The 22,287-nt window shown below is 36.9% G+C and overlaps 4 protein-coding genes and 1 pseudogene across 10 annotated transcripts; 3 read left to right on the forward strand and 2 right to left on the reverse strand.

The window, feature by feature from the left end:
- Positions 1 to 1,791: 1,791 nt before the first annotated feature.
- On the forward strand, positions 1,792 to 7,606 carry LOC148923952 (putative phospholipid-transporting ATPase 4). 3 transcript variants are annotated; one of them, XM_089061121.1, is made up of 11 exons: positions 1,792 to 2,010; positions 2,546 to 4,492; positions 4,593 to 4,703; positions 4,798 to 5,074; positions 5,161 to 5,249; positions 5,342 to 5,420; positions 5,514 to 5,726; positions 5,834 to 5,959; positions 6,051 to 6,149; positions 6,221 to 6,412; positions 6,769 to 7,606. In XM_089061121.1, exons 2-11 carry the CDS (start codon positions 2,688 to 2,690, stop codon positions 7,447 to 7,449), a joined length of 3,672 nt encoding a protein of 1,223 aa, XP_088917247.1. In that variant the 5' UTR covers positions 1,792 to 2,010; positions 2,546 to 2,687; the 3' UTR covers positions 7,450 to 7,606. The 3 variants fall into 3 exon arrangements, with proteins under 3 accessions (XP_088917247.1, XP_088917246.1, XP_088917245.1); XM_089061120.1 differs by having other exon boundaries at positions 2,485 to 4,492; positions 5,342 to 5,726; XM_089061119.1 differs by having other exon boundaries at positions 5,342 to 5,726.
- Positions 7,607 to 8,547: 941 nt separating this feature from the next.
- Positions 8,548 to 11,898, forward strand: LOC148923953 (casein kinase 1-like protein 12). 4 transcript variants are annotated; one of them, XM_089061140.1, is made up of 15 exons: positions 8,548 to 8,889; positions 9,035 to 9,075; positions 9,240 to 9,309; positions 9,400 to 9,548; positions 9,628 to 9,723; positions 9,826 to 9,896; positions 9,975 to 10,036; positions 10,144 to 10,207; positions 10,289 to 10,373; positions 10,455 to 10,581; positions 10,676 to 10,758; positions 10,837 to 10,894; positions 11,033 to 11,157; positions 11,234 to 11,527; positions 11,619 to 11,898. In XM_089061140.1, the coding sequence occupies exons 1-15, from the start codon at positions 8,814 to 8,816 to the stop codon at positions 11,748 to 11,750; spliced, it is 1,533 nt and encodes a 510-aa protein (XP_088917266.1). In that variant the 5' UTR covers positions 8,548 to 8,813; the 3' UTR covers positions 11,751 to 11,898. The 4 variants fall into 4 exon arrangements, with proteins under 4 accessions (XP_088917266.1, XP_088917267.1, XP_088917264.1 ...); XM_089061141.1 differs by having other exon boundaries at positions 11,237 to 11,527; XM_089061138.1 differs by having other exon boundaries at positions 9,240 to 9,548.
- A 2,478-nt stretch (positions 11,899 to 14,376) lies between these two features.
- LOC148923954 (uncharacterized) lies at positions 14,377 to 14,902 on the reverse strand. Its single transcript, XM_089060752.1, has one exon. It carries the CDS (start codon positions 14,830 to 14,832, stop codon positions 14,515 to 14,517), a length of 318 nt encoding a protein of 105 aa, XP_088916878.1. The 5' UTR covers positions 14,833 to 14,902; the 3' UTR covers positions 14,377 to 14,514.
- Positions 14,903 to 15,700: 798 nt separating this feature from the next.
- On the reverse strand, positions 15,701 to 18,403 carry LOC148923955 (eukaryotic initiation factor 4A-10-like). Its single transcript, XM_089061309.1, has 5 exons — positions 18,245 to 18,403; positions 17,454 to 17,522; positions 17,256 to 17,365; positions 16,698 to 17,128; positions 15,701 to 16,588 (listed from the first exon to the last, which is right to left on the reverse strand). The coding sequence occupies exons 2-5, from the start codon at positions 17,519 to 17,521 to the stop codon at positions 15,953 to 15,955; spliced, it is 1,245 nt and encodes a 414-aa protein (XP_088917435.1). The 5' UTR covers position 17,522; positions 18,245 to 18,403; the 3' UTR covers positions 15,701 to 15,952.
- Positions 18,404 to 19,443: 1,040 nt separating this feature from the next.
- LOC148923956 (glycylpeptide N-tetradecanoyltransferase 1 pseudogene) lies at positions 19,444 to 21,687 on the forward strand (annotated as a pseudogene). Its single transcript, XR_016132376.1, has 2 exons — positions 19,444 to 19,588; positions 20,189 to 21,687. The product of XR_016132376.1 is annotated as a glycylpeptide N-tetradecanoyltransferase 1 pseudogene (transcript).
- Positions 21,688 to 22,287: the final 600 nt, after the last annotated feature.

A 22,287-nucleotide genomic window follows, 5' to 3' on the forward strand; every position in this document is an offset into this window, starting at 1 on the left:
TCTATATTTTGATGAGATTTCTATATAGGAAAACAATAAAAGTATGAATTTGTTTGGATTCGTCGGTGGATATTTTTTTGTACCATGTTTACATCGTGGGCCAAAAAACCAGCATTTCCAAACAAAAATGTGGACCCAATAAACATGAGAATATCTAAACCATTAGGATTTGCCACTAATTATATTTATATAATATTATAAATATATAGTAAACCAATTTAAAATGTGCATATCTTCCATAATTAAAATAGTCAGTTTTAACTTTAAATTTCATTAAAAATATAGTACCAGACATACATGATAGGATCTAAGTACAATTGAATTCAATATCTCTTACTAAAAAGAAATTTGTAATGTTTCAACTTTGTTAATTAGTTAATATTCATTAAAAATATAACACCAAATATATATGATGGGAAATAACTATATCCAAGTAAAATTAATCTCATTAAAAGGACTTTTGTGTTATGCCATCTAGTTAAATTACATTAAAGTATATTTAGAGATAACTATATAAGTAAAGTTTGGTATGTATATTTTAAAATCTAGGCAGAGTAATTGTACTAAAACATGATAAAGGAAATAAACATATCCAAATATAATCAAACTCATTCTCTTGCTATTTTTTTTGTAATGTTTCAACTTTGTCATTACTAGTACATAGCAAATTTAATTAATTTATCTTCAAATAATATTTATATTTGCAAAATAATTAATTAGTTAGAATATAATTTTATGTGCACATGTGTGATTCAATAGAATGATGAGCTCTATCAATTTAGGAGTATTACTTTTCTTGTTTCTTTATCTGATTAAATTGTAGAAGATATATTTTGTTTTTGAAACTATTATAGGAGATAAATATTACTATGATTAAAGATTATGATTTCAATACCAAATCTTCTTTTTTTCCCAATACCAAATCAGAACGTCAATCATTGCTTGTTAATTTCATTAACGCGTCAGAATAGTATTAAATGTATTTTTAAATCAAATTAAGAAAATAAATTATCTAAATTTTGTACATCAAGTTACATGTTCTGGTTGAAATTTGATGTATCTAAGATTAATTTTTCCCAACTAGGAAAATAATCAACGATTGATGACTCGTCACTAGATTATGTTCCATACTGTTATAATGAAAATAAATTTAATTTGTTTTATATGAATTCGTTTGCCCCATTCATCATAAAATTTCTTAAATTTTAAATGTTGGCATGCTTAACTTGGACATATTTACACCCACCAATAATAAATGGTGGGTTGTTATTTGTTAGTTTAGTGGTAGAGCAGTTAATGTTTGAGATTAAAAAATTTGTATTCAAGTTTGTCGTAATGTAGCTTTTACGTTATTAAATTTATCTATAAGCACAAATGTAAGATTATTTTCGTATTCGAAGACATGTGAAAATAGATGTTTTTATATAATTAGGGTGATTACAATAAATAAACTTGTAAAAATATGTTTCCCGCATAATTTCATAAGGCGTCTAACGTGATCATGGAGCGTACCAAAGACCTCCCGCTACTTTTCTACCCTTTCATAGTGGTATTACGAACTCTTGCAACGATTCGCGTAAAAGTATAAAAGTTCCGTACCTATAATACCATTTTAGTTATAAATAATTGAAAAAAAAAAAACTTAATTTCCAAGAACTACTCAAATTAGCTTCATTAATTATGCCAGCTAATGCAATCTCTAATAAATACATCGATTAATAATAGCACTAATATATAAACAAAGAAAATAACATTTATTCTCTATTTTCCATTTTCATTTTGTGATGAAAACTCAGAAAATTGAGAGAGAGAAAGAGGAAGAACTTTAGAGAGAGAAACGACGTCTTCAACACAACACAGAAGACACTATTTTTCCGCATCTCTCTCTAAAAACACTCCCACTCTCTCTTCTCCTCCTCTTCCTCTTCGTTTTCGCTATCTTCCTCTTCTCCTCAGCTGATATTCCATCCGAGTTTGCCCCTCATTTCCGTTTCATCATTTTCTGCTCAGGTAAAATCACATCAATTTGCCGAGGATTCCGTTTAATTATGCGTGAATTGTGTTTTGTTTGTGATGGATTTGATCAGCGAGAGAAAAAAAGTGAATGTGAAATGCGGTTTCACGTTTTGTTAATCTGTAATTTGGAGCTGCAGATATAGGAATTTGAGCTGGCATTTTGCCTGATTGAATTGCGTTTTGTTTTTGTTAATTCTGCCGGATTCTGTGATGAATTTTCTGTTTGGAGGAATAATCGTCGTCAATTTATTGCATTCGAGCTGATTTTGTTTCTGTGTTGAGAATTTGAGATCCATGCTTAAATTTGGTTCGGCGATTTTGTGATTATGTATGCATTAATCATGTTGTTTGATTTGAATTAATGTGTGGATGCTGATTTATACGATTGTGTTGGCTATGCAGTAATGCGAATGATGGTGTGATTTTGAATTGTTTTGCTTTTAGGAGTATGATTTAATTTTGTTCTAGGTGGTGGTACATTTTTAGGATTCTTCGATTCAAATATTTTAGGGTTTGGGGAAATTTTCAGGAGGGAAAGTCAATTTTCCATGGAGAAATGATGTTTGCATAAGCAAGCCTTTCACTTGCCTTGACTGGGCAAGTGCTGCGGGTTTTGTTTGCTCGATTCTCTCAGAAAGCTACGTGGAATTGAACTCCGTGTTAGTTAGGAAATGGCCGGGGGAAGAATAAGGGCAAAGTTCCGCAGGAGCAGCCTGTACACGTTTGCTACGTGCCACAGGCCGCGCACTTCTGAGGAAGAAGAATGCAGCCTTCCTGTCGAAGGGCCTGGTTACTCGCGAGTTGTTCAGTGCAACAAACCGGATCTGCACGATCATAGACCTCTCAAGTACTGCAAGAATTACATATCCACGACCAAGTACAATTTCATTACATTTCTCCCAAAGGCAATATTTGAGCAATTCAGACGCGTTGCCAATATGTACTTTCTCCTGGCTGCAGCCTTGTCGCTGACTCCCGTGACACCTTTTTCTCCTCTGAGCATGATTGCTCCGTTGGCCTTTGTTGTGGGGTTGAGTATGGCTAAGGAAGCTATGGAAGATTGGCGCCGGTTTATGCAGGATATGAAGGTTAACTTACGGAAAGTGTCTGTGCACAAGCAAGACGGTACTTTTGGTCCTAAGCCGTGGATGAAGATTCGGGTAGGGGATATAGTGAAAGTAGAAAAGGATCAGTTTTTCCCTGCTGATCTGCTTTTTTTATCTTCTAGTTACGAAGATGGGATTTGTTATGTCGAGACTATGAATCTAGACGGGGAGACGAATTTGAAGGTGAAACGAGCGATGGAGGTGACACAAAACATTGAGGATGATTCTTCTTTGAAGGATTTTAGTGGAACCATCAAATGTGAGGATCCAAACTCCAGTCTTTACACTTTTGTGGGGAAAATGGAATATGATTGCAAGGTATATCCCATTGATCCAAGTCAAATACTCCTTCGAGACTCGAAGCTTCGGAATACGGCCTATGTATATGGAGTAGTTGTATTCACTGGTCATGATAGCAAAGTTATGCAGAACTCCACGAAATCTCCTTCTAAGAGGAGTACGATCGAGAAACAAATGGACAAGATAATTTACATTCTTTTCATTGTTCTAGTGGTCATTTCACTTCTAAGTTCCATCGGTTTTATTCTGAAGACGAAATACGATCTGCCAAACTGGTGGTATTTACAGGTTCCGGATGAAAAACATCTTTATGATCCTCAGCAGCCGCTGCAATCGGGGTTCTATCACCTGGTTACTGCTCTTATGCTGTATGGCTACTTGATACCGATATCCCTCTATGTGTCGATTGAGGTCGTAAAAGTCCTCCAAGCACTATTCATAAACAAGGATATTCAAATGTATGATGAAGAGACCGGGACTCCCGCTCAGGCTCGGACGTCAAACTTGAATGAGGAATTGGGGCAGGTTGATACGATCCTATCTGATAAAACTGGCACTTTAACATGCAACCAAATGGATTTCCTTAAATGCTCGATTGCTGGCACTGCATATGGCATTCGTCCTAGTGATGTAGAACTTGCTGCTGCGGAGCAGATGGTGAGGGATATGGATGGTCAGGGTCAAAGCGGAATGTCTCAATCGGCAGATAAAAGTCAAGAATTTGTGAAATCGGAAATCCAATTGGAGACTGTTGTTACTGCGAAAGATGACATGCTTAGGCTGCCGATAAAGGGGTTTGGCTTTGAGGATAACCGCCTCATGTCCGGGAATTGGTTTAACGAGTCGACTGCTGATGACATCTTGCTATTTTTCCGAATACTATCGGTTTGTCATAGTGCGATTCCAGAGCAAAACGAAGAGACTGGAATCTGTACCTATGAAGCAGAATCACCTGATGAAGGTTCATTTCTTGTTGCTGCCAGAGAATTTGGTTTTGAGTTATGTAAAAGAACACAATCGGGTGTACATGTACGCGAGAGATATCCTTCCTATAAAGAGCCTGTTGAAAGGTTAGGCGACGAGCAATTAGCTTTAACTTCTGCATGGAAGAGTTGCTCTATATTAACCATGTTGTGACATGTGTCTTGTACTATTTACCTCTGATTTCAGGGAGTACAAACTTCTAAATTTGTTGGACTTCACTAGCAAGAGGAAGCGAATGTCTGTAATCGTTAGGGATGAAAATGATCAGATTCTTCTCTTCTGCAAAGGAGCTGACAGGTGCGATTCTTTTTGCAAATTCTGTTTTGTGTTTACTTGACTACCACTTTCAAGATCTCCCAACTCTTGTATCTAAAGCATTTGTGTGATACAGCATCATTTTCGAACGCTTAGCAAATGACGGGAAAAAGTATTTGGATGTTACCACAAAGCATTTGAACGATTACGGGGAGGCTGGATTGCGAACTCTTGCACTTGCTTACAAGAAACTGGATGAGGCGGAGTATAATGCTTGGAATGATGAGTTCACCAGAGCAAAAACCTCATTCGGTGGTGATAGGGAGGCAAATCTAGAGCGGGTGTCTGATATGATGGAAAGGGACTTGATACTTGTTGGTGCGACTGCTGTGGAGGACAAATTACAGAAAGGAGTACGTCGTATAACCTATCAATGCTTATGCTCGTTACATTGCAATATTTGAAAGTTGTTTGCTTATTCTTTATTGGTGCTCTATAGGTGCCTCAGTGCATAGACAAACTTGCACAAGCTGGTTTGAAGATTTGGGTTCTGACAGGTGATAAGATGGAAACTGCAATTAATATAGGGTCTGTTGGCTGTACCTATTTATGGTAATTCCGTAAGTCTATTGTAAAATAATTTTAAAGCTTGAACTTAAATTAGTATTGCTGCAATGCAGATTTTCTTGTAGTTTGCTTCGGCAAGGGATGAAGCAAATTTGTATAACGATCAATCCTGAAATGTTTGCGTCCAACGAGGTACTTTCCTATAGGAATGAATGGATGCTGAATTATATTTGGCGACGCTTATCTAATTATGCTGTCTTGCTCTTCTTATTAATTTTTCCCCAGAGTTCTGCAAGGGATGGAATCTTAAAGCAAATTATTGATGGATTCCAAATGGTCAAGCGAGAAAAAGATCCTAATGCTGCGTTTGCATTGATCATCGATGGAAAGACTCTGGCATATGCACTGGAGGATGACATGAAGCATAAATTTCTGAGTTTAGCTGTTGAATGTGCTTCGGTCATATGCTGCCGAGTCTCCCCTAAGCAGAAAGCTCTTGTAAGATGCTTTAGTTATGCTCTCGAAATTTTAGGTTTCCTGTCGTCTATTCAGTTTGTTGGCTTATATTTCTTATCATTTGACACTTTTTATATATGGCTGATTAGGTAACAAGATTAGTGAAAGAAGGCACTGGAAAAATCACATTAGCAATTGGTGATGGTGCGAATGATGTTGGCATGATTCAAGAAGCTGACATTGGAGTTGGCATCAGCGGATGTGAAGGAATGCAGGTCGGTGACGAATCCTTCTCACTGTAGAATTGATTGGGTTATAACATATCTCGTTTGTGATCAATGCGTGATGCGTTCATATGATTTGCAGGCTGTGATGGCTAGCGACTTTGCTATTGCTGAGTTTCGGTTTCTAGAGAGGCTTCTGGTAGTACATGGGCATTGGTGTTACAAAAGGATTGCTCAAATGGTAAATACTTGTAAGTAGAAACTCATTTTACATTTGATTAGTCCTAACCACACTGCATTTCTCTGTAGCAGATTTGTTACTTTTTCTACAAGAACATTGCGTTTGGACTCACAATCTTCTATTTCGAGGCGTTTACTGGTTTTTCCGGACAGTCAGTGTATGACGACTGGTATATGCTGCTATTCAACGTCGTTCTCACTTCGCTGCCTGTCATTTCGCTAGGTGTATTCGAACAGGATGTGGATTCTGAAGTATGCTTGCAGGTGAGTATTCTCTTGCCTTTCTACGAACTAGTTTTACTCAGGCTAAATTATCGGAAAAATCATGAAATTTGAATTTCATCTGAATTATCCCACTACAAAAAAAAAAAACGGTCGCCTATGTATAATGTATATTGATAATGTTTTTCAACCAAACAATGCCGTTGTGTTTATGATTTTCACCTGTCATATTGGATCCAATTTCACATAATTATTTCGAAATGGATAATTGAGAATAAATTCAAATTTTATTGTTTTTTCGGCTGATTTTAAAGTTGTTGGACGAATCAGAATTTGACCAAACTTTATGGTATTTCGGGCAATTTGCCCCTTTCTGAAATAAACTCTGGTTGTGGCAGTTCCCAGCTTTGTATCAGCAAGGCCCGAAAAACCTGTTCTTCGACTGGGTGAGAATATTCGGGTGGATGGCGAACGGTCTCTACGCTTCCCTCATCATCTTCTTCCTCAACATCATCATCTTCTACGACCAAGCTTTCCGCTCCGGCGGCCAGACGGCCGACATGACGGCCGTCGGGACCGCCATGATGACCTGCGTGATCTGCACCGTCAACGTCCAGATCGCGCTGACAATGAGCCACTTCACTTGGATCCAGCACGTCCTCATCGTCGCCAGCGTAGCCACGTGGTACCTCTTCCTCCTGGTCTACGGAGAGCTTCAGCACGCCCTCGAGGTGAACACGTTCAGGATCCTCCTCGAGATCCTCGCCCCGGCCCCAATCTACTGGTCCACGACCCTCCTGGTCACGATCGTGTGCAACCTCCCGTACTTTGCCCACATCTCGTTCCAGAGGTCGCTGAACCCGCTGGACCACCACATCATCCAGGAGATCAAGTACTACAAGAAGGACATCGAGGACGGGCGCATGTGGAGCCGGGAGAGGTCCAAGGCCCGGCAGAAGACGAAGATCGGGTTCTCGGCGCGAGTCGACGCGAAGATCAGGCAGCTCAAGGGGAGACTGCAGAGGAAATGCTCAGTAGTGATCAGTGGCCATTCTTCTCCTGCAAGGAAACAGACTTGATATATACATACATATATATATAAATTCATACAGGCTTCATGAAAAGGAAAATATGTTGACCTGTTTCTTTATGTAAAGGTCTGCTGTATGTAACATATATATATATGTATGTATTGATTCTTTATTATGATATAAACGTTCCATATTTGGTGTTTCATTATTGAGCCTTTTATATTTCATTTCGAAATGCTAATTAAGTCATGAAATTTGAACATATTTCATCTTTCCAATAAAGATCTTTTAGTGCTATTTTTCATTGTAAATAGCTGATTTTCTTTTGTAATTTTAGTAAGAAATCATATTGCATAATCTCTAGTTTTGTAGTGATTGATAACCATCTGTTTCACTAGATTATGCATTCTTTCCTTTTTAATCCGTCCCATAAGAATATATATTTTCCAATTTTAGAAACTCTTTTCCCTGGTGAGATCCATAATTACTTTTTCTTTCTACTTCTCGCTTACTTTGTCAATTTTGCATTAAAATCCGTACTAAATCCAAAGTGCATATTCTTTGGGGACAGAGAGAGTATATTATATTACTCCTTCCGTCCCAGATAATTCGGGTCACTTTGATCGGGCACGGGTTTTAAGAATTGTAATGAAAAGTGGGTTGAAAAAGTTAGTGGAATGTGGGTCCTACCTTTTACTAGTTTTATAATAAAATGTGAATATGAATGAGTTAGTGGAATATGAGGTCCACTAATAAAAATGGTAAAAGTGAAGTGGGACAAATTATGTGGGACGGACCGAAATGGAAAACTGGGACGAATTATCCGGGACGGAGGGAGTATTATTATTAATAGAAAATCGGATTCACTTATCAAAAATAAATAACCACCAATTTTGGTAAGTGAATATGAGGATTTTGTAAATAGAGTTTTTTTGAGAATCTTAAAGTTGAAATTATCCAAATCCCATTGGATTGGAAACGTACGAACGTTACAAATTTAAAGAAAAATACCATTATTCTTTACCATAAATAAATACGGGTCGGCCCATCAGCCCACCACCGGGCGCCCGTACCCGACAAATACGGGTCCGACACGACGACGTCGTATTTAAGCAAATTGTGTCAGTCTTCCTCAGTTCTAAAAGAGCAGAAACAGTAGAAAACAAAAAAGCAGAAGAAAAAAAAAAAGAAAAAAAAAGGAAGAAGCAGATAAATCATTGGAACTTAGGTGTGAACGGAACAAAAAAAATCTCCGGATTTCTTGATCAGATCGAAGAAACGAGGAGCTTTACATGGATTAAGCTTGCGATTTTATAGATATTGTCGCTCTTTTTCTATCCAGGAATTTGCAGGATTTGATTGAGTTGAGGTGAAAAGAGGAGTGGATTGGGGTTTCCACTGGTTCAAGTGTGATGGAGCCCCGAGTTGGGAATAAGTATCGCCTCGGCAGGAAAATCGGGAGCGGCTCCTTTGGGGAGATCTATTTAGGTTCAATTTTGGAGCTGTGTGTTTTATTCTGGTTTAGGGATGTTTAATTGATTGAATTAGCCTCTTTTAACTGTTTTGATTTGATGCCTAGTGTGTGTTTTGTGTGAATTGTTTTCTGATTTGATTTTGTGTTGCTTGTTTGCAGGAACTAATATACAGACGAATGAAGAAGTAGCTATTAAGCTTGTCAGTAATTTAATTTGAAATGTTTTTTTTCCTGATCTTTTTCCATTTTTTGATGATTATTGATGCCTATCTTTGATTATTGTATGTGTATATGTGTGTGTATTGTTGGAATTTTGATTTCTCTAGTTGGTAGCAAGCATTTTACTTGTGCTGAATTTGCTTAGGAAAATGTGAAGACGAAGCATCCGCAATTACAGTACGAGTCAAAACTGTACAAGTTGCTTCAGGGCGGAAGTAATGATCTTTGTTATGAATTTGATCCATTTGCATTGCTGTGTATGTGGCATTCGCGTCAATTGGTATTCTTTTCTGTTTTTTTGGCAGCTGGGATTCCGAGTATTAAATGGTTTGGAGTCGAAGGAGACTACAATGTGCTTGTGATTGAATTGTTGGGGCATAGTCTTGAAGACTTGTTTAACTTCTGTAGTAGGAAAGTGTCTTTGAAGACTGTTCTCATGCTTGCAGATCAGATGGTATGATGTTGTAATCGTTTATGATTGTAGATGGTTAGATGTTTTGATTTTAAGCTTGAAAGGTTGAGTCTTTTTTCAGATTACTCGGGTTGAGTATATTCACTCTAAATCGTTTTTGCACCGAGATATAAAACCCGACAACTTTCTCATGGGATTGGGGAGACGCGCCTTTCAGGTTGCTCCCTTTGCCTTACTTTGAATGTTTTTGTAGTGTCATTGTAATATTACGTTTCTTGATTATGCGATCTTTTGGAATTTACTACTGCTTTACATGTAGGTTTATGCTATAGACTTTGGACTTGCCAAGAAATATAGAGATGCCTCAACTCATCAGCACATTCCTTATCGGTAGGCTGGCTTCCTCATGCATACCCTTAAGAACATGTTAGATGTTGCTAAATAACTTTTTTTGGTCGTATGTTGCAGAGAAAATAAAAATTTGACCGGGACAGCTAGGTATGCAAGTATGAATACACATCTTGGCATAGGTATGGATGAGACATATATTGTACTACTATCTTCTTTCAGTTTTAACATTGGGATGTTCTGTTTTTTGACTTCTATGGAATTTATGTTTGATTATGTGAATGCATAGAACAAAGTCGGAGGGACGACCTAGAATCACTTGGATATGTTCTCATGTATTTCCTAAGAGGAAGGTATATCTATTGGAGTCGACCTTTTCTATTCCTCAATGTTGAGTTCTTGTGATGTGTATATTGATTCTCGGAAATGTGTAGCCTTCCTTGGCAGGGGCTGAAAGCTGGAACCAAGAAACAGAAGTATGATAAAATCAGTGAGAAAAAAGTGTCAACTTCGATTGAGGTGATTGACACTTTAATCTATTACCTGAAAATTGAGTAAATCCAATTGCATGATACCGACATTGGTTCACTGTCTTTGCAGTCTCTATGCCGTGGATATCCTACTGAGTTTGCTTCTTACTTCCATTATTGCCGTTCACTTAAGTTTGATGACAAGCCAGATTATGCCTATTTGAAGAGGAATTTCCGTGACCTATTCATTCGTGAAGGTTCTAAAACCTCCTTTCATTTCGACTTTATGTTCAATTTTACATCTTTTTACATACTTGTTTATGCATCCTTTTTTCTTCCGACCCCTTTCAGGTTTTCAGTTCGATCATGTATTTGACTGGACAATTTTGAAATATCAGCAGGCTGATTTTGCCAGCCCTCCATCTCGTGCTCTTGTTAGTAACAAAATTAATTTTTGTTTTATGCACGTACCTTTTTTCGCTTAGAAAAAAAACTAACAAATTTTGTGACAGGGAGCTCCTGCTGGAACAAGTTCAGGGATGCAACCCCCCAACATTGGCAGACGACCAGGTATTTCTCGGGTTTCCAGCTAAATTACATTATATCTGCTTGCAGTTGATTTTCTCTCCTCTCTACTCTCTTCTAAGCTATCTCTATAACTTGTGGTAGATGCCGTATCTAACTATATATTATTTCAACTATGTGCAGGCCGTGATGAAGATGTTGCTCGTGGTTTATCTGCCAATGGTAGTCATAGCAGGAACTTTCTGAATTCTGGGAGCTTTTCTAGACAGAAAGGTGTAACCACAAATGACTTCACCATGCCTAAAGAAGTAAGCATGCTCGACACTTGCACGGAATGATGCAAATTTCGTGTTTCCATTTTTCCTGATCTTGGTACTGTTGTAGCAGATATCTAGCTCTAACATCTTCCGACAAGCTGGAACATCAAGGAGGCCTACTGTCTCCAGCAGTCGTGATCTGGAGATTTCTGCCAATGGTAACAACGACCCTCCTTCCACCCGGACAGCAGATCCCAGCCCAAGAAAATACGGTAATAGCTCCATTGCAGCGCAGAGAAGCTCACCGGTAGTGCCATCAGATCGTAAGCGGTCATCTTTTACAAGAAACACCTCGAACGTGAAGAGTTTTGAGTCCACGCTCAAGGGCATAGCAGGCCTGAAAATCAGCCCGGATGAGAGGGTACAGTATTAGCCGGACTGGCTTGTTTCTACTATGAGAATGCGATTACATATATAGCATTCGGAAAACTTGAAATTGTTATTCGATGCAGAGTCTTGAAAGAGCACAGACACAGAGCGAGCAAGACATAGCGAAACAAGGGACGAAATCGCGGTCGAACCTGGCTATGTTGTATCAGCAGTTGAAGAGAAGAGGTGGTAGTCTCACTAAAGACATGCATTGATTTCTCCCTTGCTGTGTCCCTGATTTATTTGTCTATACAAAAAAAAGGGGTGTGTTTATATTCTGTAATTGCTGCAAATTCATTGCCAATTTTCTGATAATGGCATACTCAAATATTCTTGTTTTATTGAGTGTGCTTACTTTGAGTATTTTTGGGGAATTATTATTTGCTGTTAGTTGCATCTTCAGATTTTCATCAGATCAGTTGCATTTTGTTTTTTTGATTTATAGTTTGGTTTTATAAATTCAAAACCACTCATTCTTTATCAAAAGAATTGAATCCATTTGTTTTAGAAAATAGTAGTCTTCTAGCAATGTAACATTTCAAACATTTTTGTAAGTATGCATCTTTCTTATCCTTCATGACTAAAAGTCATAATTTACCGTACTACTCCCTCCGTCCTAGATAATTCGTCCCAGTTTTTTATTTCGGTCTGTTCCACATAATTTGTCCTACTTCACTTTTACCATTTTTGATAGTGGACCCCATATTCCACTAACTCATTCTTACTCACATTTTATTATAAAACTAATATATAAAGGTATGATCAACATTTCACTAACTTTTTCAATCTATTTTTCATTACAATTCTTAAAACTCGTGCCCGGTCAAAGTGACCCGAATTATCCGGGACGAAGGGAGTATCATTTTGGGATGTGTTCACAGCAAAACTTCCATAAGTAAAACTCACATTTCACCCACTCGTTACATTCACATTTTGGTATAAAATTACTAAAATAGCCGAATTTGCGTTTCATTCAACTTAATTTACTCATAACATAGTCAATTTATTAAAACTCATGTCAAAAGCAAATGAGACTTGTAATGTATATCTAATACTAGTAAGAAAAGGTTGTAAAAGATATGTACATAGATAAAACCTTTTTTCTTTTTAATTGACAAATAAGCATAAATTATTTAAAGGTCGCGACACAGCTAACTAAAATCCTCACTCTTTTGTTGTTCAGGTGGAGCTATATATCTTTGACTAGGTGTTATGGTCTTAGTCTTGCAGGCATTAAATTGAAATAAATGGCCATGAAGATATATAAATAGTTGTTACATGAAGTGGTTGGGCGGCTTCAAATTTAATTATACCCTACCATATCTCTCATTTAAACTCTTACCTAACTAAGAAAATTCCCACTTTTTTTCTGAAGGATGATATTATAAATCATTTTCCTATAAATTTTTGGTCTGAGAAAATTTTAAGGTTCTAAGGAATTATTCTATCCGCCCTATATAGGAGTCTTACTTTTTCCGATATGAGTTATAAGAAATATAAATTGAAAAAATTAGTGGAACATTGGTCTCATTTTTATATGTTAGTTTTATAATGAAATATAAGTTAAATGAGTTAATGGTATATGCATCTAAATAAAAATAAATTGAGATTTTTAATATTGAACTGATTAAAATGATAAAATAAGACTTCTTACTGACTTAACGAGGGAATAGTATGAGTAACAAATTGCCTATGTTTTATAATAATGATTTAGGGGGAAGTGCCTAAGAATTAGTATGGCATTCAACTAATTATACATATTTCAATTTCCATAAGAATATTTTCCTAAATGGAGTAATAACCTTTACCAAATATGTAAATCTATATGCAAAAGAAACAATCATCTACTTTTAAATGTATATTTGATCATATTTGTTTAGTCTTGTCTAAGATTGACAATTATAACTTTTATAATGAGCCCATTTATCCTTTCTTCACTTTGAAGTAAGGGAGGAACTCATAATTGTGATTAGAAAAAATAAAAAATAAAAAATAAAAAAAGAGAGACATTTTCTTGAAAAAAATAAGGAAGCATTAAAGTGATTTTGTCTGTTTCTGTTTTCATATGAATACATCTCTTTTGAAGTCAATAATACAAAGCATGCCTTAACAAACATTTCTTTCATCATTTCATGTCCCTATTTTATCATTGTACCCACTCGGTAAAAAAAGCAACATCTCATATTTACTAAATTCCATAAGGTTAAGATTTTGATGTTTATTTCTATATCAATTTCTATGCAACTAGTAGAATATTTTTGCTATGAATAGTGTATCATTTTCTGGAGCAACATATACAATGTTACATTATACACGCAGTATCGTATCCATATTTTTGAGTTCGGGTGTGTGACAAAGCATCGCAGCATAGGTGTGAAGACTGCGAAGATTAAATGGAGTTATAGTGATCAAGTTATTTTTTAATTAACTCAAAAAATAACACACTTCTATGTCATCTTACAATTCTAAAACGTCTTTTTCCCCATCTCGCTCTCTTTCTTGTCGGTGGCATTACGGCCTCCTTTTCCGTGAAGGTTGTAGTTGTCGGACGCCTCCATTGTCACAACTCTTCTCTTCCTCGGTTCACATCTATAACTCTCACTTCGCTTCTCTAGCAAATATATTATATGTGTGTTTGATCAATATCATCTAATACTACCACTTTTTATTTTACTAGAGTCCAATTATATCCGTTTGTTCTAAGCTAGATACGCTACTAATTGGTTACATGTAACTGTTAAAATAACTATGTTCTTTTCACTTCATCGGAATTCACAATATAACAATTTTAAAGCAAAGAACTAAATCATTCAAATAAAAAAATCATATCCACAAGATATCTTGATCAAACAAGAATTCATGATATTCCACCATACAACCTTATTCTCAACATCTTATATTCTTCTCATCAACAACTTCACAAATACTCAACATAGAAAAACCCCAAATAACTACATAAAAAAGTAAGAAAAACCAAAATCACCAAATTCCATGAACAAGTTGATTGCAAGAATCTTTGATCCATCTGAAGCTCTTCCTCACAGAGCCCTTCATCTTCCCCTCAACAGTGTAAGCTTTGTAGAAAGCAACCCTCTTCTTCCTCTGCAGCTCAGGGTTATCCACACCAAAATTCCAATCAATTTTAGTGGTTTTGCTTTTCTTGAATTTGGAATTGATGTTGGGATCATCAAATCTTGGAGCTGGTGTTACAGAGGCACTGTAACTCCTCAGACCATTCATGCTCCTTGGCTGCCCCACACCTTCTCTGCTAGAATTAGATCTTGAATATTTCTCCATGTTTATTTGAGAGAGATAGAGAGAGATTGGCTTGAGTGTAGTTTGAATTGGTGGATTTGTAGCTTTTTATAGTGAGTTGTTTGGCTATATGTAGTGTGTTTCAGGCTGTGCTTTTTGTGTTAGAAGAGCATGTCTTGTATTATTACCAAAAATAAATAAATAAACTTATTAGTTTTTAAGACAAGTAGGCAATAGTTATTGTCCATTGAGGACAGACAGAAATGAAAGTAAATTCTACCCAAAGGTTGTCACTGACGTCGTATGGGTATGGCAATAGCCTTTTGTTGTACGTGAATGACAGACGAAAAATAAAAGTGAATCCAGATTCAAAGGATTGATAAACGAATAGAGTTTGTGTTATTTTCTAATTATAAGAATTTATATTAATTCTAATCAAATTGTGTAAATAATTGATGGTTACAATTACAAGTTAAATGGAATGAAAATGTAACCATAATATGTTTATAAAATACTTAATTCTAATCAAATTGTGTACTGCACAAGATTTCTAGTCTCCAATTTAATGTGATGTTTATGTTTTCACGAGAGAATTATCTCGACACAAAAATAATATTCTCTCCGTCCCAAGTTACTTGAATTCGAATTCAATTTTGAGTTGTCCCAAGTTACTTGAATCATTTCTCTTTTTGACTAAAGATCACACTTACTTTATTCTTTCTTTTACTTTACCCTATCTGCTCTCCCATACTTTATTCTCTCTTCTAAGTACATTATTTAATTCACTAAACACAACTTTCTTAAATACCGTACCGAAAAGAAATGCCACATGCAACATGAGACAGAGAAAGTACTACACTACAAAAGATTATTTTTTGTTTATAGAAAAACAAAATTGCAAGGATAAAAATTAATGATTAATAAAAAGTGAAATAAGATGTGACCAAAATTTGGAGCAAATAGTTTAAATACGTTACAGAAATACCTACAGACAAAATTGCAATAGTATATATGTACACCCAAACGATATGCTGAATGCATATATCTATGCAAAAATAAATAGTAGAGAAGGAACATTAAGCAAAAAGCAAAAAGCAAACTAGCTAGAACAATTTAAGAACTTCAAAAGCACAGTAAACCAGAGAGAGAAAGAGGGCAGCACTCAAAGAAGATCTGCTACGTTGGCGGGGAGTTCCTCGATGACGACGTTGTAGAACTTCTGGATGTCGTTGAGCATCTTATCGTCCTCATTTGTCATGAAGTTGATGGCAACACCCTTTCTCCCGAACCTTCCACTTCTACCAATACGATGGAGGTAGTTCTCGGGCTGGGTAGGGAGGTCGTAGTTTATGACGAGGGACACTTGCTGCACGTCAATGCCACGAGCCAGGAGGTCAGTGGTGATGAGGACACGGGAAGAGCCTGAGCGGAACTCGCGCATGATGATGTCTCGGGTGTTCTGGTCCATGTCTCCGTGGGTGGCTGAGACAGTGTGGTCGCGGCTCCTCATCTTGTCGGTCAGCCAGTCGACCTTCCGCCTGGTGTTGACAAAGATGACGCTCTGGGTGATGGCCAGGGTCTCGTAGAGATCGCAGAGTGTCTCCAGCTTCCACTCTTCCTTGTCGACGTTCACGTAGAACTGCTTGATACCCTCGAGGGTTAGCTCGTCCCTCTTCACCAAAATCCTCACTGGCTTGTTCATGAACTTCCTGGTGATTTCAAGGGCTTCAGGGGGCATTGTAGCTGAGAAAACTCCGACTTGAACCTTGGATGGCAGCAACTGGAAAATGTCGTAAATCTAGCAGAGCACGAGAATTACATAGTCAGTAGCATATCCAACAATGAAAACGAGAAACCATGTCATAGTTCAAGAATCACACACACTGAACAATATGAAAAAGACGTACCTGATCCTTGAAACCACGAGAAAGCATCTCATCAGCCTCATCCAAAACAAACATCTTGATATATTCAGCACGAAGTGACTGCCTTCGCAGCATATCAAACACACGACCAGGGGTTCCAACAACAACATGAACCCCAGCAGAAAGGATCCTCTGATCCTCACGAACACTGGTTCCACCAACACAAGCATGAACCTTCACACCAAGGTAGTCACCGAGTGCGCGCATAACCTTCTCAATCTGTTGTGCAAGTTCTCTGGTAGGTGCCAAAACCAAGGCCTGGCATTGAACCACACCGTAATCAAGCTGCTGCAGAATTCCAGAACAGAAAGTAGCAGTTTTTCCAGTTCCAGACTGAGCCTGCTGGATAACATCAAGCCCCTTGCAGAAGGGAACAATGCCCCGTTGCTGGATGGCAGAAGGCTTCTCAAAACCTGAACGAAAAGGGAAGGCAAAAAATTATAAACCACATCCAATAACAAGAAGTATTGATAAAAAAAGTGCAATTTTTTTTAAGTTTTCTTCAAGACTTGCACAAAACATAAGCCTTAGCAGACATACCATAGGCATAGATTCCCCTCAGAAGATTCTCTTGAAGACCCATAGCATCAAAACTGTCGTAAACCTCATCATAAGAAGTAAAGAACTCATCACCACCGTCAACTTGGAGCCTGCAACAGAAAATTGAACTCATTCAACATTCACAGCTCAGTATCAAAATAGAATATTGAGTGAAGAATTCACACGGAGGCAACTTACAATTCACTCATCTTGGCATCAAACTGACGGCCATCAAATTGTGATCCTTCTGGTGCCAAACCTGCCATACTGCAGTATACTTCATGTATAAGTTAGTCCGCACCAATCAATTGACGACAAAGAAACCAATTACACACAACAATTTACAAAATAATAGCAAGATCCTAGAATTTCAAAGAGAATAAATGTCACAGAATAGCCAAACTTGGGCACCATACATTATGGGGTACAAGCATTAAAATCCTGTTTCAATGTCTGGGGATAAGAAAACACTATCACAAACAAAGACCATAATGTCAATATCTGATAGCAATTATAATACTCATCCCCAAATTCTACAGATATAAACCTTTTCACAAGATACAACCTTATCTTTTCAACGAAAAAATAGAAACTAGTTCACCAACTATTATCAGCAAAAAACATCTATAGATCGCTTCAACCCCAACAATGTCACAGATTTATATTAAATCTAATGGAGTTCCAACAAAAATAAATAAATTAATAATCCTAGCGAAAGATGTGAATCAAAAATCATACAAAACCCCTAAAATTAAGATCTCGAGCATAAACTAAAACATAAATCAAGGGAAATCAGAACCCTAACCAGGCGCGTTACATAAAAATTCAACCATTTTAAAGTACGCTAACACAGAATAACAGATCAAACGCAAATTGAACTCAGAAAACCCAACATGATAAACCTACAAATCAAGGTCCAATGAAATCCCCAAAAAAGCAATTGAAAAATTGAGCAGGAGAAATCAAACAAACGAAATTACAGATCGTACCTTTGAATCGAAAAGGAAGACGACGATTGCTGAAGGATTGATTGACGTAGCACAAACTCCCCGGATCGGCGCCGTGGAGTTGAAGAAGTAGGGAAGTGAGAAATTAGCTTGTGTTTGCAAAGCAAAATCAATGGCTGCTATCAACTTTCTCCTTTTTATAGTAAATTCGTCTAGGGCAAAATTCCAGCAAATTATATTATTATAATAATCTTATTTTAACCATTTTAAAGTCGGTTTCGGAAATACTACTCCTATAATATTTTGGTTTTCAATCCTGCCTTTTCTTAAATTGATAATTATTTATTTACTTACATATTTAATAGTAAAAAACATTATTTATATTGTAGTATTGTATTGTTATCATCATTAATAATGTTATTTGTTTCGCAATTAATAATTTAATTTAAGAATGTTTACGTTAATGATAGCAATAAAAAGTCACGCATGCTTATTTGTTTCGCAATAAATAATTTAATTTAAGAATGTTTACTTTAATGATTAGAATAAAAAGTTATGCATGCTTAATAAGAGTGTGCTCATTCTAATATTATGCTGGGTTAGAAGATAATAATCTCATCATTAGCTTAATCGTAAATAAATTTAATACTATTGATTAAAATACATGGGTTAATTTAAAAACATTTAAGAAATTGACACATTCTTATTCAAGAATGGAAATGACAATTAATAATCGGAAAATATAATATCTTCTCGTCCTATAGGAGTAGACTGATTTTTTTTTCGTTCATCTCATATAAATAATTTATACTACCTCTATCCCTCAAATATTGACACACTTTGATCCGAAACGAGTTTTAAAAAATGTAATGAAAAGTAAGTTGAAAAAGTTGGTGGGATGTGAGTCCTACTTTTAAAGTATTTTATAATAAAATGTTATTAGGAATGAGTTAATGGAGTATGAGGTCCACTACTAAAAATGGTAAAATGTGTAGTGTATCAAACTTTCAACGACAGACGAAATAATAAGCTATGTCAAACTTTCAGGGTCTGAGGCAGTAGTATATTTTTTTTACTTTATGATATATGGGCAATCTATTGCATTATTTTAACTTATTTTTTCTTTTTCTTTTTATTTATCAATAAGTGTATTAAAAATCTACTCCATAAATCAAAGAATTGAAATGTCACATTTCGAAATATCAAAAATGCCCTTGCCGGTTAGGGTTAGTGGAAGAAGGAAAATGATCCTTTTCAAGTCACACATTGACATTTCCACTGCTTTACCTCAAAATCCATGATTTCTTCCTTCCATCTTCCTTGATTCCATCAACCATTTAAATTGATCTAGACTCATTTCGACTTCTTCCATTAATTGGGGTTAAGGTAACTCATTCCTTCAACTCCATGCTTCAATTCGTTATTACATTGAAATTTCACAATTTGGGTTAATCCAGATCTTTCAATTTGAACTTCCCATTTCGTAATTTATCGGCTGCGCAGTTTGTTTTTTAGCTGATTGTGTAGCTGTAGTATTCTGTAGGGAGAATCTAGTGAATAATTGGGAGGTTTTGTTGGAAAATTGTGTGATTTAGAAGAGAAATGGTTTATTGCTTGTATATTTGAATTGGGAATTTATGATTCAGATATTCAATTTGATGTTTTTATCCACTATTTAGCAGCTGGAATTGGTTAATTATGATATCTGATTTTCTCCTAATTCATGCCTAAAGTTGACTGTGATAATGTTTTTTGATGGTGCTTCTTAGTGTTAAATCATTAAATCTGGTGATTTGATTAATTAGTTTCGTATTAGTGTGGAAGTGAAGGTTGTATTGTAATTTGTGTGCATTAGTGGTGGAATTCGTTGTTGTTGGAGAACCTTATTGGCTATTGCTAAGCTTCTTAGATGTAGTGAGGATTTGATTGGTTGATGGCTTATTTGGAAATATGATTTGTGTTTATATCTTGTGTATGTGAGAGTAGGTTTGTTGGGAATGGCTGAAAATGATGCTCCTGCTGAAAACGTTCCCTCTAACGAGAATAATGCGCCTTCGGAGAGTGAAAGTGAGACGTCAATTGATGCACTGGCAAGAAGGGTTCAAGAGTCACTCTCAGTGTCGAAGAGGCATAAGTTTTGGGAGACTCAACCGGTAGGCCAGTTCAAGGATCTTGGAGACACGAGCCTGGCTGAAGGTCCGATTGAGCAACCAACGCCACTTTCTGAAGTCAAGCAAGAGCCGTATAATCTCCCAGCTCCCTATGAATGGGTCACATGCGATATGGATTCAGAGGAGGTGTGCAGTGAGGTGTATACTTTATTGACCAATAACTATGTTGAGGACGATGAGAACATGTTCAGATTCAACTACTCGAAAGAGTTTCTTGGATGGGCACTTCGCCCTCCTGGTTATTTCCGGAGCTGGCACATTGGGGTAAGGGTGAAGACTACGAAGAAACTGGTTGCGTTCATTACTGGGATCCCTGCAAAGATACGTGTCCGTGATACTGTTGTACTGCTTGCAGAGGTCAATTTCCTGTGTGTTCACAAGAAGCTCCGAGCAAAAAGACTTGCCCCCGTCATGATCAAGGAGGTTACTCGGAGGGTTCATTTGGAAAATATATGGCAGGCAGCTTATACCGCCGGCGTTGTTTTGCCTACACCAATTACAACTTGTCAGTACTGGCACAGGTCGTTGAATCCGAAGAAGCTTATTGATGTCGGGTTTTCTAGGCTCGGTGCAAGGATGACAATGAGCCGAACTATCAAGTTGTACAAGCTACCAGAGCAAACTGCAACCCCCGGCTTCAGAAAGATGGAACCCCATGATGTTCCTGCAGTCACTCGTTTGCTCAGGAATTACTTGATGCAGTTTGCTGTGGCACCAGATTTTGATGAGAATGATGTCGAGCACTGGCTGCTCCCCAAGGAGGGCGTCGTGGATAGTTATCTAGTTGCAAGTCCTGAAAGCCACCAAATCACCGATTTCTGCAGTTTTTACACACTCCCCTCTTCGATACTTGGCAACCAGACCCACTCAATTCTGAAGGCTGCCTACTCCTATTACAACGTATCCACCAAGACTCCATTGCTTCAACTGATGAACGATGCCCTCATCATTGCCAAGAAGAAGGACTTTGATGTTTTCAACGCGTTGGATGTTATGCAAAATGAGTCATTCTTGAAGGAGCTCAAGTTTGGCCCCGGGGACGGGAAGCTTCATTACTATCTCTACAACTACCGGCTAAAGCACGTTCTGAAATCATCAGAGCTCGGCCTTGTGCTCTTATAGATTCATCAGTCACGGGCGAGCATTTTTGTATGAGTGAGTTTTTTTTTTTTCTCTTCTTGGAAGACCTATATATCCTTCTTTTTTTTTATCATAAGTTATGCTGCTGTCTTTGGTATTTCTAATTGGTTTCAAACCAAGAGATTTAGATGAATTTTGTAACTGAACATTGTATTGATCTTCCTTGCTACTTCACTCATCTCTTGTTGCTTGTTGTCTCCAATTTTTGTAATCTTGGTTAGTAAGAAGTGTAGCTCATTGATCAAAGGTCACGTATTCAAATCCAGCCGCTCCTCTCCCAAAACTCGAAAAGCGTCAAGATCTTGTTGCTGAAAAAAAAAATGAACAAATATTCAGATGCAGCTATCAAGGAAAGCCAATTTTCACAAGCGATTGATTATAGCATGGTTATACCGGAACTGCAAGTTTGGGTCGAAACAAACCTTCGACCAACTCAATACTTTCGTGTTCGTGTTCCAATACTTTCGAAAATCGCTGGTTTTGATCCCAAATTGGAAAAAAACAGAAAAAAGCTGTCGAATAACAAGGAAATATTATGAAATTTGTTGGTTTTTAAACAAAATACAAAGTTCTGCTCAAAATAAGAACTGCGAGTTTCTTCCGGTTTCGAACTAAATTAGTTCGAAACCAGACAAATTTTTGAACCGGTGGCATGACTAATGCATGATGGCAAATACTCTATTCTCATGCGCTATTCAATTATTATTTGAACATCTAAAACAAATCAAACAATGTTTGTTATAAGATGTTAAAAACATTCCTTTTGCTAAATTA

Source organism: Salvia hispanica, chromosome 6 (assembly GCF_029641045.1).
Source record: "Salvia hispanica isolate PSC_SH4W2 chromosome 6, Shi_PSC_v1, whole genome shotgun sequence".
Taxonomy (NCBI): Eukaryota; Viridiplantae; Streptophyta; class Magnoliopsida; order Lamiales; family Lamiaceae; genus Salvia; species Salvia hispanica.

Excerpts from the sequence above, each read along its gene's own strand:
- LOC148923954 (XM_089060752.1), bottom strand. The coding sequence starts at position 14,832 with ATGGAGAAATATTCAAGATCTAATTCTAGCAGAGAAGGTGTGGGGCAG.
- LOC148923953 (XM_089061138.1), top strand. The coding sequence starts at position 8,814 with ATGGAGCCCCGAGTTGGGAATAAGTATCGCCTCGGCAGGAAAATCGGG. Across the intron at positions 10,582-10,675 it reads TGACCTATTCATTCGTGAAG|GTTTTCAGTTCGATCATGTA; the intron begins GTTCTAAAACCT and ends GACCCCTTTCAG. Across the intron at positions 10,895-11,032 it reads CAACATTGGCAGACGACCAG|GCCGTGATGAAGATGTTGCT; the intron begins GTATTTCTCGGG and ends AACTATGTGCAG.
- LOC148923952 (XM_089061120.1), top strand. The coding sequence starts at position 2,688 with ATGGCCGGGGGAAGAATAAGGGCAAAGTTCCGCAGGAGCAGCCTGTAC. Across the intron at positions 5,250-5,341 it reads GAAACTGCAATTAATATAGG|ATTTTCTTGTAGTTTGCTTC; the intron begins GTCTGTTGGCTG and ends GCTGCAATGCAG. Across the intron at positions 5,960-6,050 it reads GCGGATGTGAAGGAATGCAG|GCTGTGATGGCTAGCGACTT; the intron begins GTCGGTGACGAA and ends TATGATTTGCAG.
- LOC148923955 (XM_089061309.1), bottom strand. The coding sequence starts at position 17,521 with ATGGCAGGTTTGGCACCAGAAGGATCACAATTTGATGGCCGTCAGTTT. Across the intron at positions 17,366-17,453 it reads GATGCCAAGATGAGTGAATT|GCTCCAAGTTGACGGTGGTG; the intron begins GTAAGTTGCCTC and ends TTTCTGTTGCAG. Across the intron at positions 17,129-17,255 it reads GAGGGGAATCTATGCCTATG|GTTTTGAGAAGCCTTCTGCC; the intron begins GTATGTCTGCTA and ends CTTTTCGTTCAG.